The sequence below is a fragment of the Bombina bombina genome, chromosome 2, assembly GCF_027579735.1.
Source record: "Bombina bombina isolate aBomBom1 chromosome 2, aBomBom1.pri, whole genome shotgun sequence".
Lineage (NCBI taxonomy): Eukaryota > Metazoa > Chordata > Amphibia > Anura > Bombinatoridae > Bombina > Bombina bombina.
The window spans coordinates 622,308,267-622,325,651 of record NC_069500.1 but is presented as its reverse complement, the minus strand read 5'-3'; the positions used below and the strand labels follow the sequence as shown (position 1 = coordinate 622,325,651).

Below are 17,385 nucleotides of genomic sequence, written 5' to 3'. Positions count from 1 at the left end.
ACTACAATCTGTTCATAGTTCCCAAAAAAGAGGGAACATTCAGACCAATCCTAGATCTCAAGATCTTAAACAAATTTCTCAAGGTCCCATCTTTCAAGATGGAAACCATTCGAACTATCCTTCCTTCCATCCAGGAAGGTCAATTCATGACCACGGTGGATTTAAAGGATGCGTATCTACATATTCCTATCCACAAGGAACATCATCGGTTCCTAAGGTTTGCATTCCTGGACAAACATTACCAGTTCGTGGCGCTTCCTTTCGGATTAGCCACTGCTCCAAGGATTTTCACAAAGGTACTAGGGTCCCTTCTAGCTGTGCTAAGACCAAGGGGCATTGCAGTAGTACCTTACCTGGACGACATTCTGATTCAAGCGTCGTCCCTCCCTCGAGCAAAGGCTCACACGGACATCGTCCTGGCCTTTCTCAGATCGCACGGCTGGAAAGTGAACGTGGAAAAGAGTTCTCTATCCCCGTCAACAAGGGTTCCCTTCTTGGGAACAATTATAGACTCCTCAGAAATGAGGATTTTTCTAACAGAGGCCAGAAAGACAAAGCTCCTGGACTCTTGTCGAATACTTCATTCCGTTCCTCTTCCTTCCGTAGCTCAGTGCATGGAAGTGATCGGGTTGATGGTAGCGGCAATGGACATAGTTCCTTTTGCGCGCATTCATCTAAGACCGTTACAACTGTGCATGCTCAGTCAGTGGAATGGGGACTATACAGACTTGTCTCCAAAGATACAAGTAAATCAGAGGACCAGAGACTCACTCCGTTGGTGGCTGTCCCTGGACAACCTGTCACGAGGGATGACATTCCACAGACCAGAGTGGGTCATTGTCACGACCGACGCCAGTCTGATGGGCTGGGGCGCGGTCTGGGGATCCCTGAAAGCTCAGGGTCTTTGGTCTCGGGAAGAATCTCTTCTACCGATAAATATTCTGGAACTGAGAGCGATATTCAATGCTCTCAAGGCTTGGCCTCAGCTAGCGAGGACCAAGTTCATACGGTTTCAATCAGACAACATGACGACTGTTGCGTACATCAACCATCAGGGGGGAACAAGGAGTTCCCTAGCGATGGAAGAAGTGACCAAGATCATTCTATGGGCGGAGTCTCACTCCTGCCACCTGTCTGCTATCCACATCCCGGGAGTGGAAAATTGGGAAGCGGATTTTCTGAGTCGTCAGACATTGCATCCGGGGGAGTGGGAACTCCATCCGGAAATCTTTGCCCAAGTCACTCAACTTTGGGGCATTCCAGACATGGATCTGATGGCCTCTCGTCAGAACTTCAAAGTTCCTTGCTACGGGTCCAGATCCAGGGATCCCAAGGCGGCTCTAGTGGATGCACTAGTAGCACCTTGGACCTTCAAACTAGCTTATGTGTTCCCGCCGTTTCCTCTCATCCCCAGGCTGGTAGCCAGGATCAATCAGGAGAGGGCGTCGGTGATTTTGATAGCTCCTGCGTGGCCACGCAGGACTTGGTATGCAGATCTGGTGAATATGTCATCGGCTCCACCTTGGAAGCTACCTTTGAGACGAGACCTTCTTGTTCAGGGTCCGTTCGAACATCCGAATCTGGTTTCACTCCAGCTGACTGCTTGGAGATTGAACGCTTGATTTTATCGAAGCGAGGTTTCTCAGATTCTGTTATCGATACTCTTGTTCAGGCCAGAAAGCCTGTAACTAGAAAGATTTACCACAAAATTTGGAAAAAATATATCTGTTGGTGTGAATCTAAAGGATTCCCTTGGGACAAGGTTAAGATTCCTAGGATTCTATCCTTCCTTCAAGAAGGATTGGAAAAAGGATTATCGGCAAGTTCCCTGAAGGGACAGATTTCTGCCTTGTCGGTGTTACTTCACAAAAAACTGGCAGCTGTGCCAGATGTTCAAGCCTTTGTTCAGGCTCTGGTTAGAATCAAGCCTGTTTACAAACCTTTGACTCCTCCTTGGAGTCTCAATTTAGTTCTTTCAGTTCTTCAGGGGGTTCCGTTTGAACCCTTACATTCCGTTGATATTAAGTTATTATCTTGGAAAGTTTTGTTTTTAGTTGCAATTTCTTCTGCTCGAAGAGTTTCAGAATTATCTGCTCTGCAGTGTTCTCCTCCTTATCTGGTGTTCCATGCAGATAAGGTGGTTTTACGTACTAAACCTGGTTTTCTTCCAAAAGTTGTTTCTAACAAAAACATTAACCAGGAGATTATCGTACCTTCTCTGTGTCCGAAACCAGTTTCAAAGAAGGAACGCTTGTTGCACAATTTGGATGTTGTTCGCGCTCTAAAATTCTATTTAGATGCTACAAAGGATTTTAGACAAACATCTTCCCTGTTTGTTGTTTATTCAGGTAAAAGGAGAGGTCAAAAAGCAACTTCTACCTCTCTCTCTTTTTGGATTAAAAGCATCAGATTGGCTTACGAGACTGCTGGACGGCAGCCTCCCGAAAGAATCACGGCTCATTCCACTAGGGCTGTGGCTTCCACATGGGCCTTCAAGAACGAGGCTTCTGTTGATCAGATATGTAGGGCAGCGACTTGGTCTTCACTGCACACTTTTACCAAATTTTACAAGTTTGATACTTTTGCTTCTTCTGAGGCTATTTTTGGGAGAAAGGTTTTGCAAGCCGTGGTGCCTTCCAATTAGGTGACCTGATTTGCTCCCTCCCTTCATCCGTGTCCTAAAGCTTTGGTATTGGTTCCCACAAGTAAGGATGACGCCGTGGACCGGACACACCTATGTTGGAGAAAACAGAATTTATGTTTACCTGATAAATTTCTTTCTCCAACGGTGTGTCCGGTCCACGGCCCGCCCTGGTTTTTTAATCAGGTCTGATAATTTATTTTCTTTAACTACAGTCACCACGGTACCATATGGTTTCTCCTATGCTATTATTCCTCCTTAACGTCGGTCGAATGACTGGGGTAGGCGGAGCCTAGGAGGGATCATGTGACCAGCTTTGCTGGGCTCTTTGCCATTTCCTGTTGGGGAAGAGAATATCCCACAAGTAAGGATGACGCCGTGGACCGGACACACCGTTGGAGAAAGAAATTTATCAGGTAAACATAAATTCTGTTTTCTTGGTATCTTGGATTTTCCTGGCATTCTTTTTAGAATTCTTAGGATTTTGCAGTTTTTACAGGATGGTCTGCACAAGAGCCTATCTGCCAGTTCTTTGAAGGGGCAGATTTCTGCTATTTGTTTTTTTTCATAGGAAGATTGCTAACCTTCCTGATATTTATGGTTTTGGCCATGCAATTTTAAGCAACTTTCTAATTTACTATTATTGTCAATTTTTCTTTGTTCTCTTGCTATCGTTATTTGAAAAAGAAGGCATCTAAGGTTTTTTTTTTTTGTTCAGTACTCTGGACAGCACTTTTTATTGGTGGATGAATTTATCCACGAATCAGCAAGAACTACCCAGGTTGTTCACCAAAAATGGGCCGGCATCTAAACTTACATTCTTGCATTTCAAATAAAGATATCAAGAGAATGAAGAACATTTGATAATAGGAGTAAATTTGAAAGTTGCTTAAAATGTCACGCTCTATCTGAATCACAAAAGAAAAAAAATTGGGTTCAGTGTCCCTTTAATCAAGCCAATATCTCCTCCTTGGAATCTTAACTAAGTGTTAAACGTTTTGCTGGCTCCTATGCATAAGGTAGATGTTAAACTGCTTTATTGGAAGGTTTTATGCCCTTTAGCCATCTCTTCTGATCTTCCTGTGATCCTACTTATCTTATTTTTCAACAGGATAAGGCAGTTTTACAGACTAAATTTGACTTTTTGCCTAAAGTTGTTTTAGACAAATTCAGCAGAGAGATTATTGTTCCTTCTTTGAGTCCTAATCATAAGAATGCTTCAGAGAGATCTTTGCAAAAATTGGATGTTGTTAGAGTATTGTAATATTATATTGATGCTACTAAGGCAGGGGTGTCCAAACTTTGCTCTCCAGAGGTTTTGGAACTACATTTCCCATGATGCTCAGCTAGATAAAATGCTGGCTGAGCATCATCGGAAATGTAGTTCCAAAACCTCTGGAGAGCAAAGTTTGGACACCCCTGTCCTAAGGGTTTTAGACTGACTTCTTGATTGAAACTCTTGATTCACAAGGCTTACTTGGAGGTAGGTCAGCCTCCACTGCAACGGATTACTGCTCCATTCTAAAAGGTTAATTTTTTTTTTTTAAATCTTTTATTCCAAACCATAAAAATATATAAACATCTGTACTGTGCTTTTACATAACAAATGCCAGTAAGACGCATCATTCCTTGAAATTAATAGGAAAAAAACATCAAACATATTACGTTTCATATCCTATACAAGTTAATTGAGACAGTATCCCCAAGACCCTTACAAATAAGAGACATGATATCAATTATACAAGTAGCTTACTACCTTAATACAGTCCTGTTACATTTCAAGTTATACAATATAAATCCAACTCTTTCCCCCAGCTGCCATATAAACTTGTATCTATTAATGGTGCCAATATTTTGTTTCTGTATTGAAATCTCTAAAGTTTTAATAAAGCTATGCCATTTTAGAATTACATTTTCTATTCTTTGCTCTTTCCCATACAGAACATTGAACACTTCAATAGACACTAGTTTCTAAAATCTCTTTGATACTAGGAGTGCTAGGTGCAAGCCAAGTTATAACATTACTGAAGTTTAGTTGCGCACTTATTTTCAACACTTTAGACTCCCAAAAACGGATTTTAGCCCAGAGTTGTTTTATCTTTGGGCACTCCCATAAGTAGTGTTTCAGATTTGGGTTATCCAATTTGCATTTAATGCATTAATTCTTACACTTAAACCACCTACTGACAATCCTTGGGGTTACATAAAATTTGTGTGCTATTTTAGTTTGTGAATCCCTAAGATATGCATCACATGTCACTTGATGAGTGAGTCAAAGCTTTTATGTATATCTTCTATAGAAATCCCTCCATTTATCTCTTTATTTCAAGCCTCTATAAGTTTAGACATAATTTTGCCCTCTACTAGGTCAGTTGCCACTTCTTGGGCTTTCAAGAATGAGACTTCAGTTGACCAAATTTGCAAGGCAACTACTTGGTCTTCTTTGCATTCTTTGCTAAATTCTACCATTTTGATGTTTTTGCTTCTTCTAAGGAAGCCTTTGGTAGGGAAGTCCTTCAGGCAGTTGTCTCAGCTTCATTTATTTTTGCCTGATTTTGATTATTTTTTTTAATGCATTTAAAAAACATTTTTGTTTAATTTGGGTTTTGGTGGGGTTGTGGATTTAGTTTCTCAGTGGAAACGAATGTTTCTTAATCCCTTTCTTATGTTATTACTCTGACTCCACAGCTTGGATATTAGTTCCCAGGAGTGATTGTGGTCTCTCGGCATCTGTATGAAATAAAAGATCATTTATGCTTACCTGATAAATTCATGTGTTTCATGGTGGTGAGAGTCCACGAGACCCCACCCTAATGTGTTTTTTATTTTTAGGGTTTTCGTGAGCTTTTTTTTTTTTTTTTATCCCCTGCTTCTTTTTATTGGCTCTTGTTCCTTTTTTCCTACCTCATTTTGATTGACTATATGTTAGACTGGGGTATCTGTAAAGTGGGAAAGGTTTTATAGAGCTCTTGGGGTTTGGGAATCTTTGCCTCCTGCTAGTGGACTCTCACCACATGAAAGAAATTAATTTATAAGGTAAGCATAAATTGTTTTATTTTGCATTTTATATGGTGGAGTTTTCCCATATTAGATTTCTGCAAATGAAACTTATTTTCCCCAAGTGCTTGTTTTTGCAGTACCTCATAGAGGTGTGAAAATGGCTCAGCAGGAAAAGGTTTAACAAAATACAAATAGCAGTAGTCCTGTTCTGTTGCATGTGACTATTTCTCTGTATTGCATTTCTAGCTCATCACAGGTGTTATTTTCTTCTTAAACGGGGAGAGTCCACAACTGCATTCATTACTTTTGGGAATAAAGAACCTGGCCACCAGGAGGAGGCAAAGACACCCCAGCCAAAGGCTTAAATAACTCCCCCCACTCCCCTCATCCCCCAGTTATTCTTTGCCTTTCGTTACAGGAGGTTGGCAGAGTAGTGTCGGAAGATTAAAGATAGTCTTTTATGGAGGGTAGTACTCTTCTGAATGGGACTGGAGTTTTAAGTAGTCCTGTTACCCTCTCAGTTAAAGCATGAATGAAGGTTAGAGTCCGGAGATGCAGGGAGAGTCTATCTGCGAAACCATCCCGACTCATATTAACAGCTCCTTAGCAATCAGCGTTGACGAGTTTCGCTGCCTGCTTCATTCACTCAAGTCCATGTCAGAAGCGAGGCTACTATCTGTCGCACTTGAAGGGCCGTGTTCCTGTTCCACGGCGTAGATTCCGGTAAGATCGTTATATTTTACTTTAGATGTGTGAAATTTAAATAAACAAAGTAGTCATGGTCTCAGTGGGACTCCGCTATCTTATGGAATTGAGGGTTAATATCTCCTGAGGGGGGTTATTGAACCCCCAACTTTAATCATGTTTATGTGATTCTGTCTGCTAATGTGTAGTGAGATTTGGGCTCGCAGTTATATTGGAACATAACAGACTTTTTTCTGTCAGGCTGTGCAGGCTTTGTAGCTTGGAGCACTTTTCTTGGGCCTGCACGGTGCACCTTGTGACCAGGCGTGGTCACGTTTCTAGTCTCCATTTCCGTATTCCGGACCGTGTGGCGACGGAGAGAGTCTGTTTCTACCCTAGTTATGGAGGATTTTGACTTTTTGGAGACGGATGTCTCCGATTCAGAGTATGAAATTGCCCAGGTAATCCATGCCCATCAGTTATGTTCTGCATGCTGCTTTAGAGTGCTCTTTTCTCTTTTTCTCATAGGGAAATTAGAGTCCGCCAAACCATCTGCCCCTGGGGTCCTTCTATCCCATGAGGGGAGTGCCCTAGATCCTTCTTTAGCTAAGCAAACAGGTGTCCCTATTGCCGTTACCCCTTCTCTGGAAGGTGGCTTGTTTCCTCCAGAGGTTATGGCACGGTTCTGCATGGCCATATCTATGGCATTGGCGCATTTACAGCTTCCAGGAAGGGAGATGCTGATGAGATACTGTCAGTGTTCCATTAACCAGGGATTATCAGGCGAGGGATAGTCTGGGTCGAATCATCCTTCTGGGAAAACTATTTCCTCTGAGGCTTCAATCCTCGGGTCAGGGGCGTTGGTTCCCCATGTGGAGGTAAGTCTTGCTTTTCGTTATAGACTGGCGCGCCTTAGTGTCCTGCTGCGGCATGTTTTGGCAGTGCTGGAGGATCTCAGCCCGGATGGGTTGAGGGGTCCTTGGTCTTCTGTTCCGGACGGCAAGCTGGGTTAGACATAGGGGGATGAAGTTAAAGGGACAATGAACCCAAATTTTTTCTTTCATGATTCAGATAAAGCATGACATTTTAAGCAACTTTCTAATTTACTCCTATTATCAAATTTTCTTCATTCTCTGGGTATCTTTATTTGAAATGCAAGAATCTAAGTTTAGATGCCGGCCCATTTTTGAACAACCTGAGTTGTCCTTGCTGATTGGTGGATAAATTCATCCACCAATAAAAAAGTGCTATCCAAAGTTCTGAACCTCAAAAAAAAGCTTAGATGCTTTCTTTTTCAAATAAAGATAGCAAGAGAACGAAGAAAAAATGATAATAGGAGTAAATTAGAAAGTTGCTTAAAATTGCATGCTCTATCTGAATCATGAAAGAAAAAATTTGGGTTCAGTGTCCCTTTAATCTCCTTATTGTCTCCAATTACCTTTTTTCTTTGGGGTATCTTATTCCAGTTCTGAGCTTCGGGAGAATGGGTTTTCTGATTTCTCTTTTTCGTTAATCCAGTTAGGATGTATTTGTTTTGTTTTTTTGGAAGCTCATGTTTGTTATATTTTCTCTGTTGGGAAACATTTCATCTCTAGAATTAGATACTAGCAATTTTGTGGTCGTTTGGACGCTTCTGCGGGAGTTGTATGTTACAATGTTATTACATAATTCTAAGTTTTTATTGATCCCTTCTAGGGTTTCAAATTTTCTTTGACCTGGTTCAGTTATGGAGTGCCCTCTGTAGCAGACTGGTCCTGGTTGGGCTCTGGTTTATGTTCATTAAGAGTCTATACCATCCATGTGGTGCTGGAATATCTGGTTGGGTGGTGAGTTTTCTGTCAGACGAGAGGTTTATTATGCTTTGGTTCCTCCTTTAATGCAATATCTTCCCTGTGAATAGGGATTGCCATGGAGAGGAACTCCATGAGAGTTAAAAAAATTTCTGTTAAGACTCTGCCCTTGATGGGGCTAAAAGAGGAGGCCTTTTCGTTATGACGTCAGGATGGTTCTCGTTGCTTCTTTTTGGGTGGGGCATCAAGGGGTTTGTACAGTCCTGTTTCTGTTTGTTGGGTCTAGAAGCGGATCCTGCTAAGAAGCGCTCCGAAGGTCTTTGACCTCGGGGCTAGTTCTCTCCATTTCCTTTTGGACTGGAGATTTAGACTTTAGATTCTCTAACTTTTGGAATACCAGGTTGGGACGGGTTTTTATCCCTCCTATGGTATTCTTTTTGACCTACTCTTTTTGAGATTCTTGGCCTTGGTTCTTCCATAAGGGGCAAGCCAACTTAGTATTCCTTTTTTCCCTTTTTCTGGGGATGATTGGTGGGTCATCTGGTCATCGGTTCTGGAAGTGCGGACGCTTTAGTCTGCCTTTCTTTCTCATATTTGCTTCTCGTCTGCTCCCATGTTTTTGGGGGCTATAGAGAATGCGTTGGTATATTTTGTGGTCCTGGAGCTACCCTTTCTTACTTCATATCAGTTGATATGATGTTTTTTGGGATATCTATGTTCGTCATCTTGTTGTCCCTTGTTCCTAGGGGATTACTGAGAGGTGGACCCAGTTGGATCGTTTCAGAATGTTGCAGCGGTGTGCTTTTTTTTGCCAGCTTCTTACCTGTTGGTCTGGAGGATATTGTCCCTTGAATTTTGGAGAAGTATCTTTTCTGTCTCTGCTATGCTTAGTGAACGTCCAGTGCCCTAGGTCCTTTGGATGTGCTGTGCTTGCATCTTCTAGGGTTCTCCGCATGAGGTATTCCTATAGTTCCCCAGGGGTTCCTAGTCTGTGGCCAGCTCCGGTTTCCGGATGCCCAGTTGTTTTTGTCTTGGTCTAGGATATCTGTCCGGACCTCCTAGTTGGATCCTGAGTGATTGAGCCATTAAGGTTTTGAGTCATCCGCTTACTCCTTCTGGTGTTGTGTATTCTCTTTCGGAGACTTAAAAAGAGCTTGATGGCTTGTTAGCTACCTAGCAAGCGGGAGATTGATCTCTTAATGCAGCCTTTAAACTTTATAGGTGGGCTCGCTGGATGTCTGTCTGGCTTCTGGACTGGTTGTTGCAGCCGGATGGTGCCTTTTTCAGTCGGTTCTGTTTTTGCTGTCAGGTGTCTTTTTCATTTCCCTCCCTGAAGGGGGAGTGGGATATACAATAGTATCTGCCTAATGCACGATGGGGGGTCCCTCGACCCTGTGGTACAGTGTCATGTTTGGGTGATTCTGGTATGGTGTTCACACGGTTTTTTAGTGTGGTCTCCCTTTGTCTGGGAGTTTACCTTCCTGTAGGGAAGGGATCTGGGTCTGGGTTCTGGAACCTGAGATCATCCTACGTTCTGTTCTGGCTTAGTTAGCATACCAAGCTTGATACATATGGTCGGGTTTGCCTACCTTTTGTTACCGTTTAGTCCTCTTTGGAGTTCTGGGTGGTAAGGGGATTTATTTGTTTCCCTATCTTCGGACATGCCAGGCATTTGGTGCTGGGCCATTGCCTCGATGAAGTAGCCCATGTAGCCTAATGGTGGGTTTTGGGGCTTTGCATCTTTGGGTTGTTTGTTTGAATCCAGCTGTTGTGGCTGGTTATACTTTTTACGGCCTGAGGCCTATGGATCGGTTGAGCTTGACCGTGTTCTTCTCCATATCTTGTGATCTATCCATAGGTGGAGTTCAGAGGAGTTTTTTACTCTGCATGTTTTTCCTGCTTCCCTATTTTTGCATGGGAGGGAGTGGGTTCTTGCACTTCTGGATGATTCCCTCTGTGGGAGTTTCCTGATGCAGTTCCTATCTTGATAGGCTAGTGTTCGTGACTGATGTCTACTAGTCTTGTGTAGCAGAGTGGGAGCCGGGAGCTCCACCTGGTGCACGATAAGTGCTTATGATGCTAATTTTTGGCAGTTCTGAGGAATATCCGTTTATTCCGCGTTCGCTCTTTCATGAGTGCAGGCTGCACTATGTGTGAGGTATGGGTTCTGCCCTGTCTCTCGGGGTTGTCTTTGGAGCGATTCTTGGTCTTTGGACTTCTTCCAGATTGGGGTAGGGGTTCTTTCCCTATCTTCTGGTAGGTTGCTGGAGTTTATCTCTATTTATTTTTCTTTGTCTTTGCTGGGGTTCCCTTTTACCCTAGTTGCTGAGATTTTATATCTCTTGTTGAATATTTCATTTTCTTTTTCCTTTATGGGAATATGTAGAATTTGTACGGGCTGGAGCCTGCGGTACTTGTCTCTTCAGGGGCTGTTCTGCTCGATGGAATCTAGCGACTTTGAGCGGTCTCTATCTGGGCCTTGCTGGATTTAACTGTTGGGCAGTTACTTAGTCCTTTCAGTTTTTATTATTCTGCTCTGTACAGCAGTTTTTTGTTCGGTTTGGGCATTTCAGGTTGTGGTGCCCTTCGAATAGACCGCCTTGTCTACCCGCCCTATTTTTGCATTCAGCGTCCTCTATAGCTTGGGTATTGTCTTCCCAAAAGTAATGAATGCAGCTGTGGACTCTCACCGTTTAAGAAGAAAAACATAAAAGTAAGAAACTATGATCAATATCTAATGTTTGTAATTTGAGTTTACCACTTCACCTTAGCATTATTATATGGCGTTACTGAAATTCCTTCTGTTAAAACACTTATTGAATTAAAAAACATAACTTATGCTTACCTGATAATTTTCTTTTCTTCTGAGGGGGATAGTCCACAGTTCCCCACCCACGTTTTCTATATGGGGGGCGGCCGTATTTAGTTATTCTTTTGGCACCTTTTTTTCACCTTTCTCCTACTGTTCCTTGTTCCCTTGGCAGAATGACTGGGGGATGAGGGAAGTAGGGGATGTATTTAAGCCTTCGACTGGGGTGTCTTTGCCTCCTCCTGGTGGCCAGGTTCTGAATTTCCAAAAGTAATGAATGCAGCTGTGGACTCATCCCGTCAGACGAAAAGAAAATTATCAGGTAAGCATAATTTTTTTTTTTTAATTCAATAAGTGTTTTAACAGAAGGAATTTCATATAATAATGCTAAGGTGAAGTGGTAAACTCAAATTACAAACATTAGATATTGATCATAGTTTCTTACTTTTAAGGAAAGTAAAACGTTTTGTTTTAGTGTTTTTCACATTCTGCTCTTATCTTCCAACAGGTTGGCTTGTGTCGTCCCGGGGACTATGGTTCTGATGTTTCTCACTTAAATCTTCATAAGACTTTCTGTATTCCTCATGGAGGTGGGGGTCCTGGCATGGGACCAATAGGAGTGTGAGTGATACAATAAGTTTCAAGTCTCTGCTTTGTTTCAGTTTTTCACAATTTATTAGTTAAAATTGAAGTTTCTATATTTCCATTTACAACTATTCTGTTTATATTTGGTTCCTCTTGTGAATCTAATCTTCCTTATTTGCAAGAATCCAAAAGCAGTTGCACTTAATTAAATTAAACTTCAAACTCTCCGACATGTGACCATATGGTTAAGCATCTGTACTTGGCATGAAATGCATAAGATACCCTCCTTATGCTTTATTTTAAACATGTTGAATAAAAAGCTTTAACACTGATTGTAATTGTTTTTGGATTTTGCATAGTGTTTGTGCTGATGCAGCAGTCTGCATCCCACTGCATTGTGGGGCATGTAGTTTCTTTCCCCTTGAATTCCTTAATAAAGAGGAGTCCATAGTACAAATCTTGTACTTCTGATAATTGAGTATTGCCATTATGTGGTCTCAGATGTACGGCATTTTACAATTTGTTTTAAAAACAATGGCAAAATCTCTTTTTTTTTTTTTCTCCTCTATTCCCTCTGAATTATAAATGACTAGTCCTAAAGCCCGTTCATACGTCCCACCTCTTGCTCTCTCTCCCCCCTCTCTTTTGCGCTCTCTCCCCTCTCTTTTGCGCTCTCTCCCCTCTCTTTTGCGCTCTCTCCCCTCTCTTTTGCGCTCTCTCCCCTCTCTTTTGCGCTCTCTCCCCTCTCTTTTGCGCTCTCTCCCCCCTCTCTTTTGCGCTCTCTCCCCCCTCTCTTTTGCACTCTCTCCCCCCTCTCTTTTGCGCTCTCTCTCCCCTCTCTTTTGCGCTCTCCTTGCGCTCTCTCCCTCCTCTCTTTTGCGCTCTCTCCCCCCTCTCTTTTGCGCTCTCTCTCCCTCCTCTCTTTAGCGCTCTCTCTCCCTCCTCTCTTTTGCGCTCTCTCTCCCCCTCTCTTTTGCGCTCTCTCTCCCCCCTCTCTTTTGCGCTCTCTCTCCCCCCTCTCTTTTGCGCTCTCTCTCCCCCCTCTCTTTTGCGCTCTCTCTCCCCCCTCTCTTTTGCGCTCTCTCTCCCCCCTCTCTTTTGCGCTCTCTCTCCCCCCTCTCTTTTGCGCTCCCTCTCCCCCCTCTCTTTTGCGCTCCCTCTCCCCCCTCTCTTTTGCGCTCCCTCTCCCCCCTCTCTTTTGCGCTCCCCCCCTCTCTTTTGCGCTCCCTCTTTCTCTTTTGCGCGCCCTCTTTCTCTTTTGCGCGCCCTCTTTCTCTTTTGCGCGCCCTCTTTCTCTTTTGCGCGCCCTCTTTCTCTTTTGCGCGCCCTCTTTCTCTTTTGCGCGCCCTCTTTCTCTCATGTGCGACCGACCCCATCCCCTGCCGCACACGGTCCTGCTCCCGCCACGCCCACTCCCGTCCACCGTTGTCAGGCTGCGGACAGCAGATCAGGTAGACTCTAAGGCCAGGTGTGTTTGTCTTCGCGCTGTCTCTACTGCGCATGAGGGCTTCAGACAAACGCACTTGGCCTTTTAAATTACAGGATAGGTAAAGATTACATTTTTTTATTTTTAGTAATATTGTGTAAACAGCACATTTTTGTACATAATTAACATATCAGTTGAATATAAATGTGAACTGTAAGACGTTGCTGTAGAAAAGTGAATACAGTCTGTGAATATTGCTAAGGTTAACTCTATGGAGGGACATGTCAAAATTTAAATGCACATAGATTAATTGCATCTTTGAAAATAAACATATTTGCAATATCTGCATGTGAAGCATAGCTACATATTCTCAGTGCAAAAGCATTTTAAATACTGCAAGTGCTCAGAGCACCCGTGGGGCCTGTATCATGTCAGCAATAAAACAAATTACCAGTCATTACCAGTTGCTACAAGGACCTTAGGCTCTCTGTGCAAGTGCTGTGTTTAAAATGCTGATGCACTCTGCATACTTAAATACACATTTGAAACAGCTATAGCTTTTGTTAGAAGCATTTTTGCTAATAAACATATATTACAAAAAAAACATATATTACAAAAAAAACATATATTACAAAGCTAAAATACATCCATGGGGATTCCAGTTTTGGCTGGAATAGCCCTTTTAAAGAAACTAATCATGGTGTTTTTGTTATAGAAAGAAGCATCTTGCACCGTATCTCCCCAGTCACCCAGTTATCGCTCTTCAAAGTGACAATATTGCCAAATCTTTGGGCACCATAAGTGCTGCACCGTGGGGCTCCAGTGCCATTCTGCCCATTTCCTGGGCATATATAAAGGTGATTGTGTGTACATGTTTGTAACTGTGCCTGCTTAAGTGATATAGTAGTGTGCTGGTAACATGGATAAGCAACAGGGAGTGGAATCTGTTTTCTAACAAATGGAAGCAGTGAAAAAATGTCTGGTTTAAAGATTCTTGAGCCTTGATCAGAATACTCTTAAAGCTATAGTAAAGATAAAATATTTTTTATTATTATTTAGACAGAACATGCAATTTTAAACATCCTTCCACATTACTTCTATTATCTAATTTGCTGTTCTCTTAAAGGGACAGTCAACCCAAAAAATGTCCTTACTCCTACAGATAAAGTTTACAAGGATAAATATTTCAAAATGTAGCGCAATTTTGCTAAATATATTGTTTTAAAAAAAAATTACTACATGTCCCTCTGGAATTTTGAAATGGCCGCCAGCCTCCTCCTCTATTTAGTCATAACCCTTTTTCCTTCCTTCCACTTCTGCAAGAAACTTTTCGTGCCTCTGCATTCCGTTTTTTGCGCAATGCGCCAATTTTAGTGAAGGGACCTTTTGAAGCAGGAACTTAAAATAACCGCTCAGTATCCTAGCGGCGGACCAGTTGGCTTCTCTTCATCTGCCACCGCATATAGAAACCGCTAGGATACTGAGCGGTACTGATGATCCTGAATTCTGCTAATTTGACATGTCACATTAGATTTAATACATTATTCCACTTATCAGTGTCTGGTTTATTGAACTCTAGTGGTATCCCTTGTTGTTATAACTCTGTGCTGGCGGAGAGGACAACATTCTCCTACACTTCCTTGCAAAATGATATAATAATGAGGCAGTAGTGCTGTCACAGCGTGTGTGTCTGGGTTCACTATATAAAAGGCACTAAGCTGTAGAAAAAAAACACTTACCACTTCAGTTTAGTTCATTGACTATATGGTGTGTAGATTGATCGGAATCTGATCCATGCATACGACTACAATATGAAGCCTTTGTTGTCATTGATTATAATAAACCATTCTGTCTATTTACGGCAGGGCCGCCACTAGAAATTTTGGGACCCAAAAAATATTTTTCACTGGGGCTTTCTGTTGAGTATGTCTGGTTATAAGCATTTGTTAGGATTTAATGTTGCTATTAAAGGGAAAGTAAACTTTCTGAAATTTTAATATAATCCATTTACTTATACATGCAAAACAACTTATGCAGTATAATTTTGTTTTTATTTTGCTTCCTTTTGATGTAAAAATTATAAAAAAATGAAAAATGTGGCTTTTCTGATTCTCAAAACTAAAAAAGCACACTACTGACTTCACAAGGCTTACCCTGTTACATATATTTCCCTAATTGGCTTTCACAGATGAGAACTGCAAAACAATTGTCTTTAAACTAATATAATGACCATTGCTAGTCTTGGAAGCTGCAGTCTCAAGCCCACATTGGCTCTTCCAATTGAAAAAATTTTTTAGCAAACAAGATGTTTGTTATAAAAATATTAAGACTTTGCTGATTTTACAGCAAGACCGCAGACGTGCCTTGTGTTTACAACCATTTTAATGCATTCATCCCAAACCCCACCCAGATAGCATATGGTTAAAGGGACAGTTAACACCAGAATTTTTGTTGTTTAAAAAGATCGATAATCCCTTTATTACCCATTCCCCAGTTTTGCATAATCAACACAGTTATATTAATACACATTTTACCTCTGTGATTACCTTGTATCTAAGCCTCTGCAAACTGCCCATTTATTCCTAGGTAACTCCACGTGCGTGAGCACAATGTTATCTATATCACACACATGAACTAACTCCCTCCATTGGTGAAAAAACTTTCAAAATGCATTTAGATAAGAGGCGGCCTTCAAGGTCTAAGAAATTATCGTATGAACCTACCTAGATTTAGCTTTCAACTAAGAATTCCAAGAGAACAAAGCAAAATTGGTGATAAAAGTAAATTGGAAAGTTGTTTAAAATTACATGCCCTATCTGAATCATGAAAGTTTTTATTTTGGACTTGACTGTCCCTTTTAATATCCGTGGTGTTGAGGATTCAGCATCAGAGGGAGTGTGATTTTGGATCTTGAGGCACTCAAGGACATCAGACCTATTGTGGTTGAGGTGATTTGCTCTACTAAGCTTACCTCTAGTTACTTATCTTCAACCAGGGAGTGTCACAGTCTAAGGCTAAGTAATGGTATAATACTGTGGTATTATTCTGTACATTTACACTACATGTATACTGAATTGATTTAAAGGAACAGTCAAGTCCCAGACGCAACAGGGAACCCAAGTACTTCGGTAAGACTTACACCACTCATTACCACAGCTCTAATACCTCTAAAAGAGGTGGGGTCAGCATCTTCATAAGTCGCTTCCCTTCACTCTGCCGCACACAGCGAAAGACTCTGACGGCAGGTTTCTCGCCCTAGTGGGTCTGCTTTTTGGCAGACCGGTCACATTGATTGGTGTTTAGGGCATAAATATTAAACACCCTTTTTCAAATATGTACTTAATAAAATAGTCTATCGCAAAGGGACCCAGCTTTTTCGCTGGCGACTTCAACGTACCATTACAACCATTGAAAGATAGCTCCAACCCCAGTGTAACAATCTCTCTAAAAAAAATCACAAATACGCTTTGGGTAGGATTACGGAACCTTAACCTACATGACACCTGCCGCTTCATTCACCCAGACGCTAGGGATTATACTTTCTTTTCATACCCCAATAAGACATATAGTCGTCTAGACTATATCTTCTCCAACCAAGCGTCCCTAACCCTAGTCAAAAGATGCGATATATCTCCCACATCGTGGTCCGACCACTCCGCAGTAAAACTTAAAATCTCCTGGCCGGATACACCCATGACACCATACATATGGAAATTAGACAATAGCTTGCTAAATGATCCAGCTACAATAACAAAACTTAGCTCTAACATACAGGAATACTTCTGCCTAAATGCGCTCTCGATAGCCAACAAATACATAATTTGGGAAGTGCACAAGTGCGTGATTAGGGGGGAATTAATTAAATTAAAAGCTCAATACCAGAGATCACAAAGACAGTCATACAGTCATAGATCTCTCTGACACATTCGCCCGCCTAGATTTAGCCCATTAATTGTCCCCAATGTATCCACTAATAGCAGCTAACCTACAAGATGCCAGACAAGCCCTAGACCGTTTTCTGCAAATTGAATATCAAGCACTCAGGACAAAAAACAATAGTATGTTCTTCTATGAGAGCAATAGATCAGGCAAACTCCTAGCCAGAGCCCTAAAAAAAAAAAGACTAATTTAATTTATGTAGGATTTTAAACACCCCCACCCTCCTACCACCCTCACCACCACTACAGACATCTTATAATCCTTCCACGACTATTATTCAAAACTTTACAACATTAACAAAGACTCCACAACGGGCGGACCTCCCCCGAACCTACTCTCTTACCTAGCACAAGCACAGATACCCAAAATAACACCTGAGCAAACTAGACATCTTAATAACCCCATTTCCCAGCCCGAAATGCTCGTGGCTATCAAATCACTTGACAACGGGAAGAGCCCAGGCCCAGACGGCTTTACTGGAAAATACTACCACACTTTCTCCTCCCTACTT

The 17,385-nt window shown here is 41.8% G+C and overlaps 1 protein-coding gene across 1 annotated transcript in view; it reads left to right on the top strand.

The window, feature by feature from the left end:
* The window catches only part of GLDC (glycine decarboxylase), a 151,092-nt gene that overhangs the window by 115,136 nt on the left and 18,571 nt on the right, over positions 1-17,385 (top strand). Inside the window, exons 19-20 of the mRNA XM_053702564.1 lie at positions 11,433-11,545; positions 13,651-13,792. Of these exons, the coding sequence (XP_053558539.1) occupies positions 11,433-11,545; positions 13,651-13,792 (255 nt within the window). The remainder of the gene's footprint in view (positions 1-11,432; positions 11,546-13,650; positions 13,793-17,385) is intronic.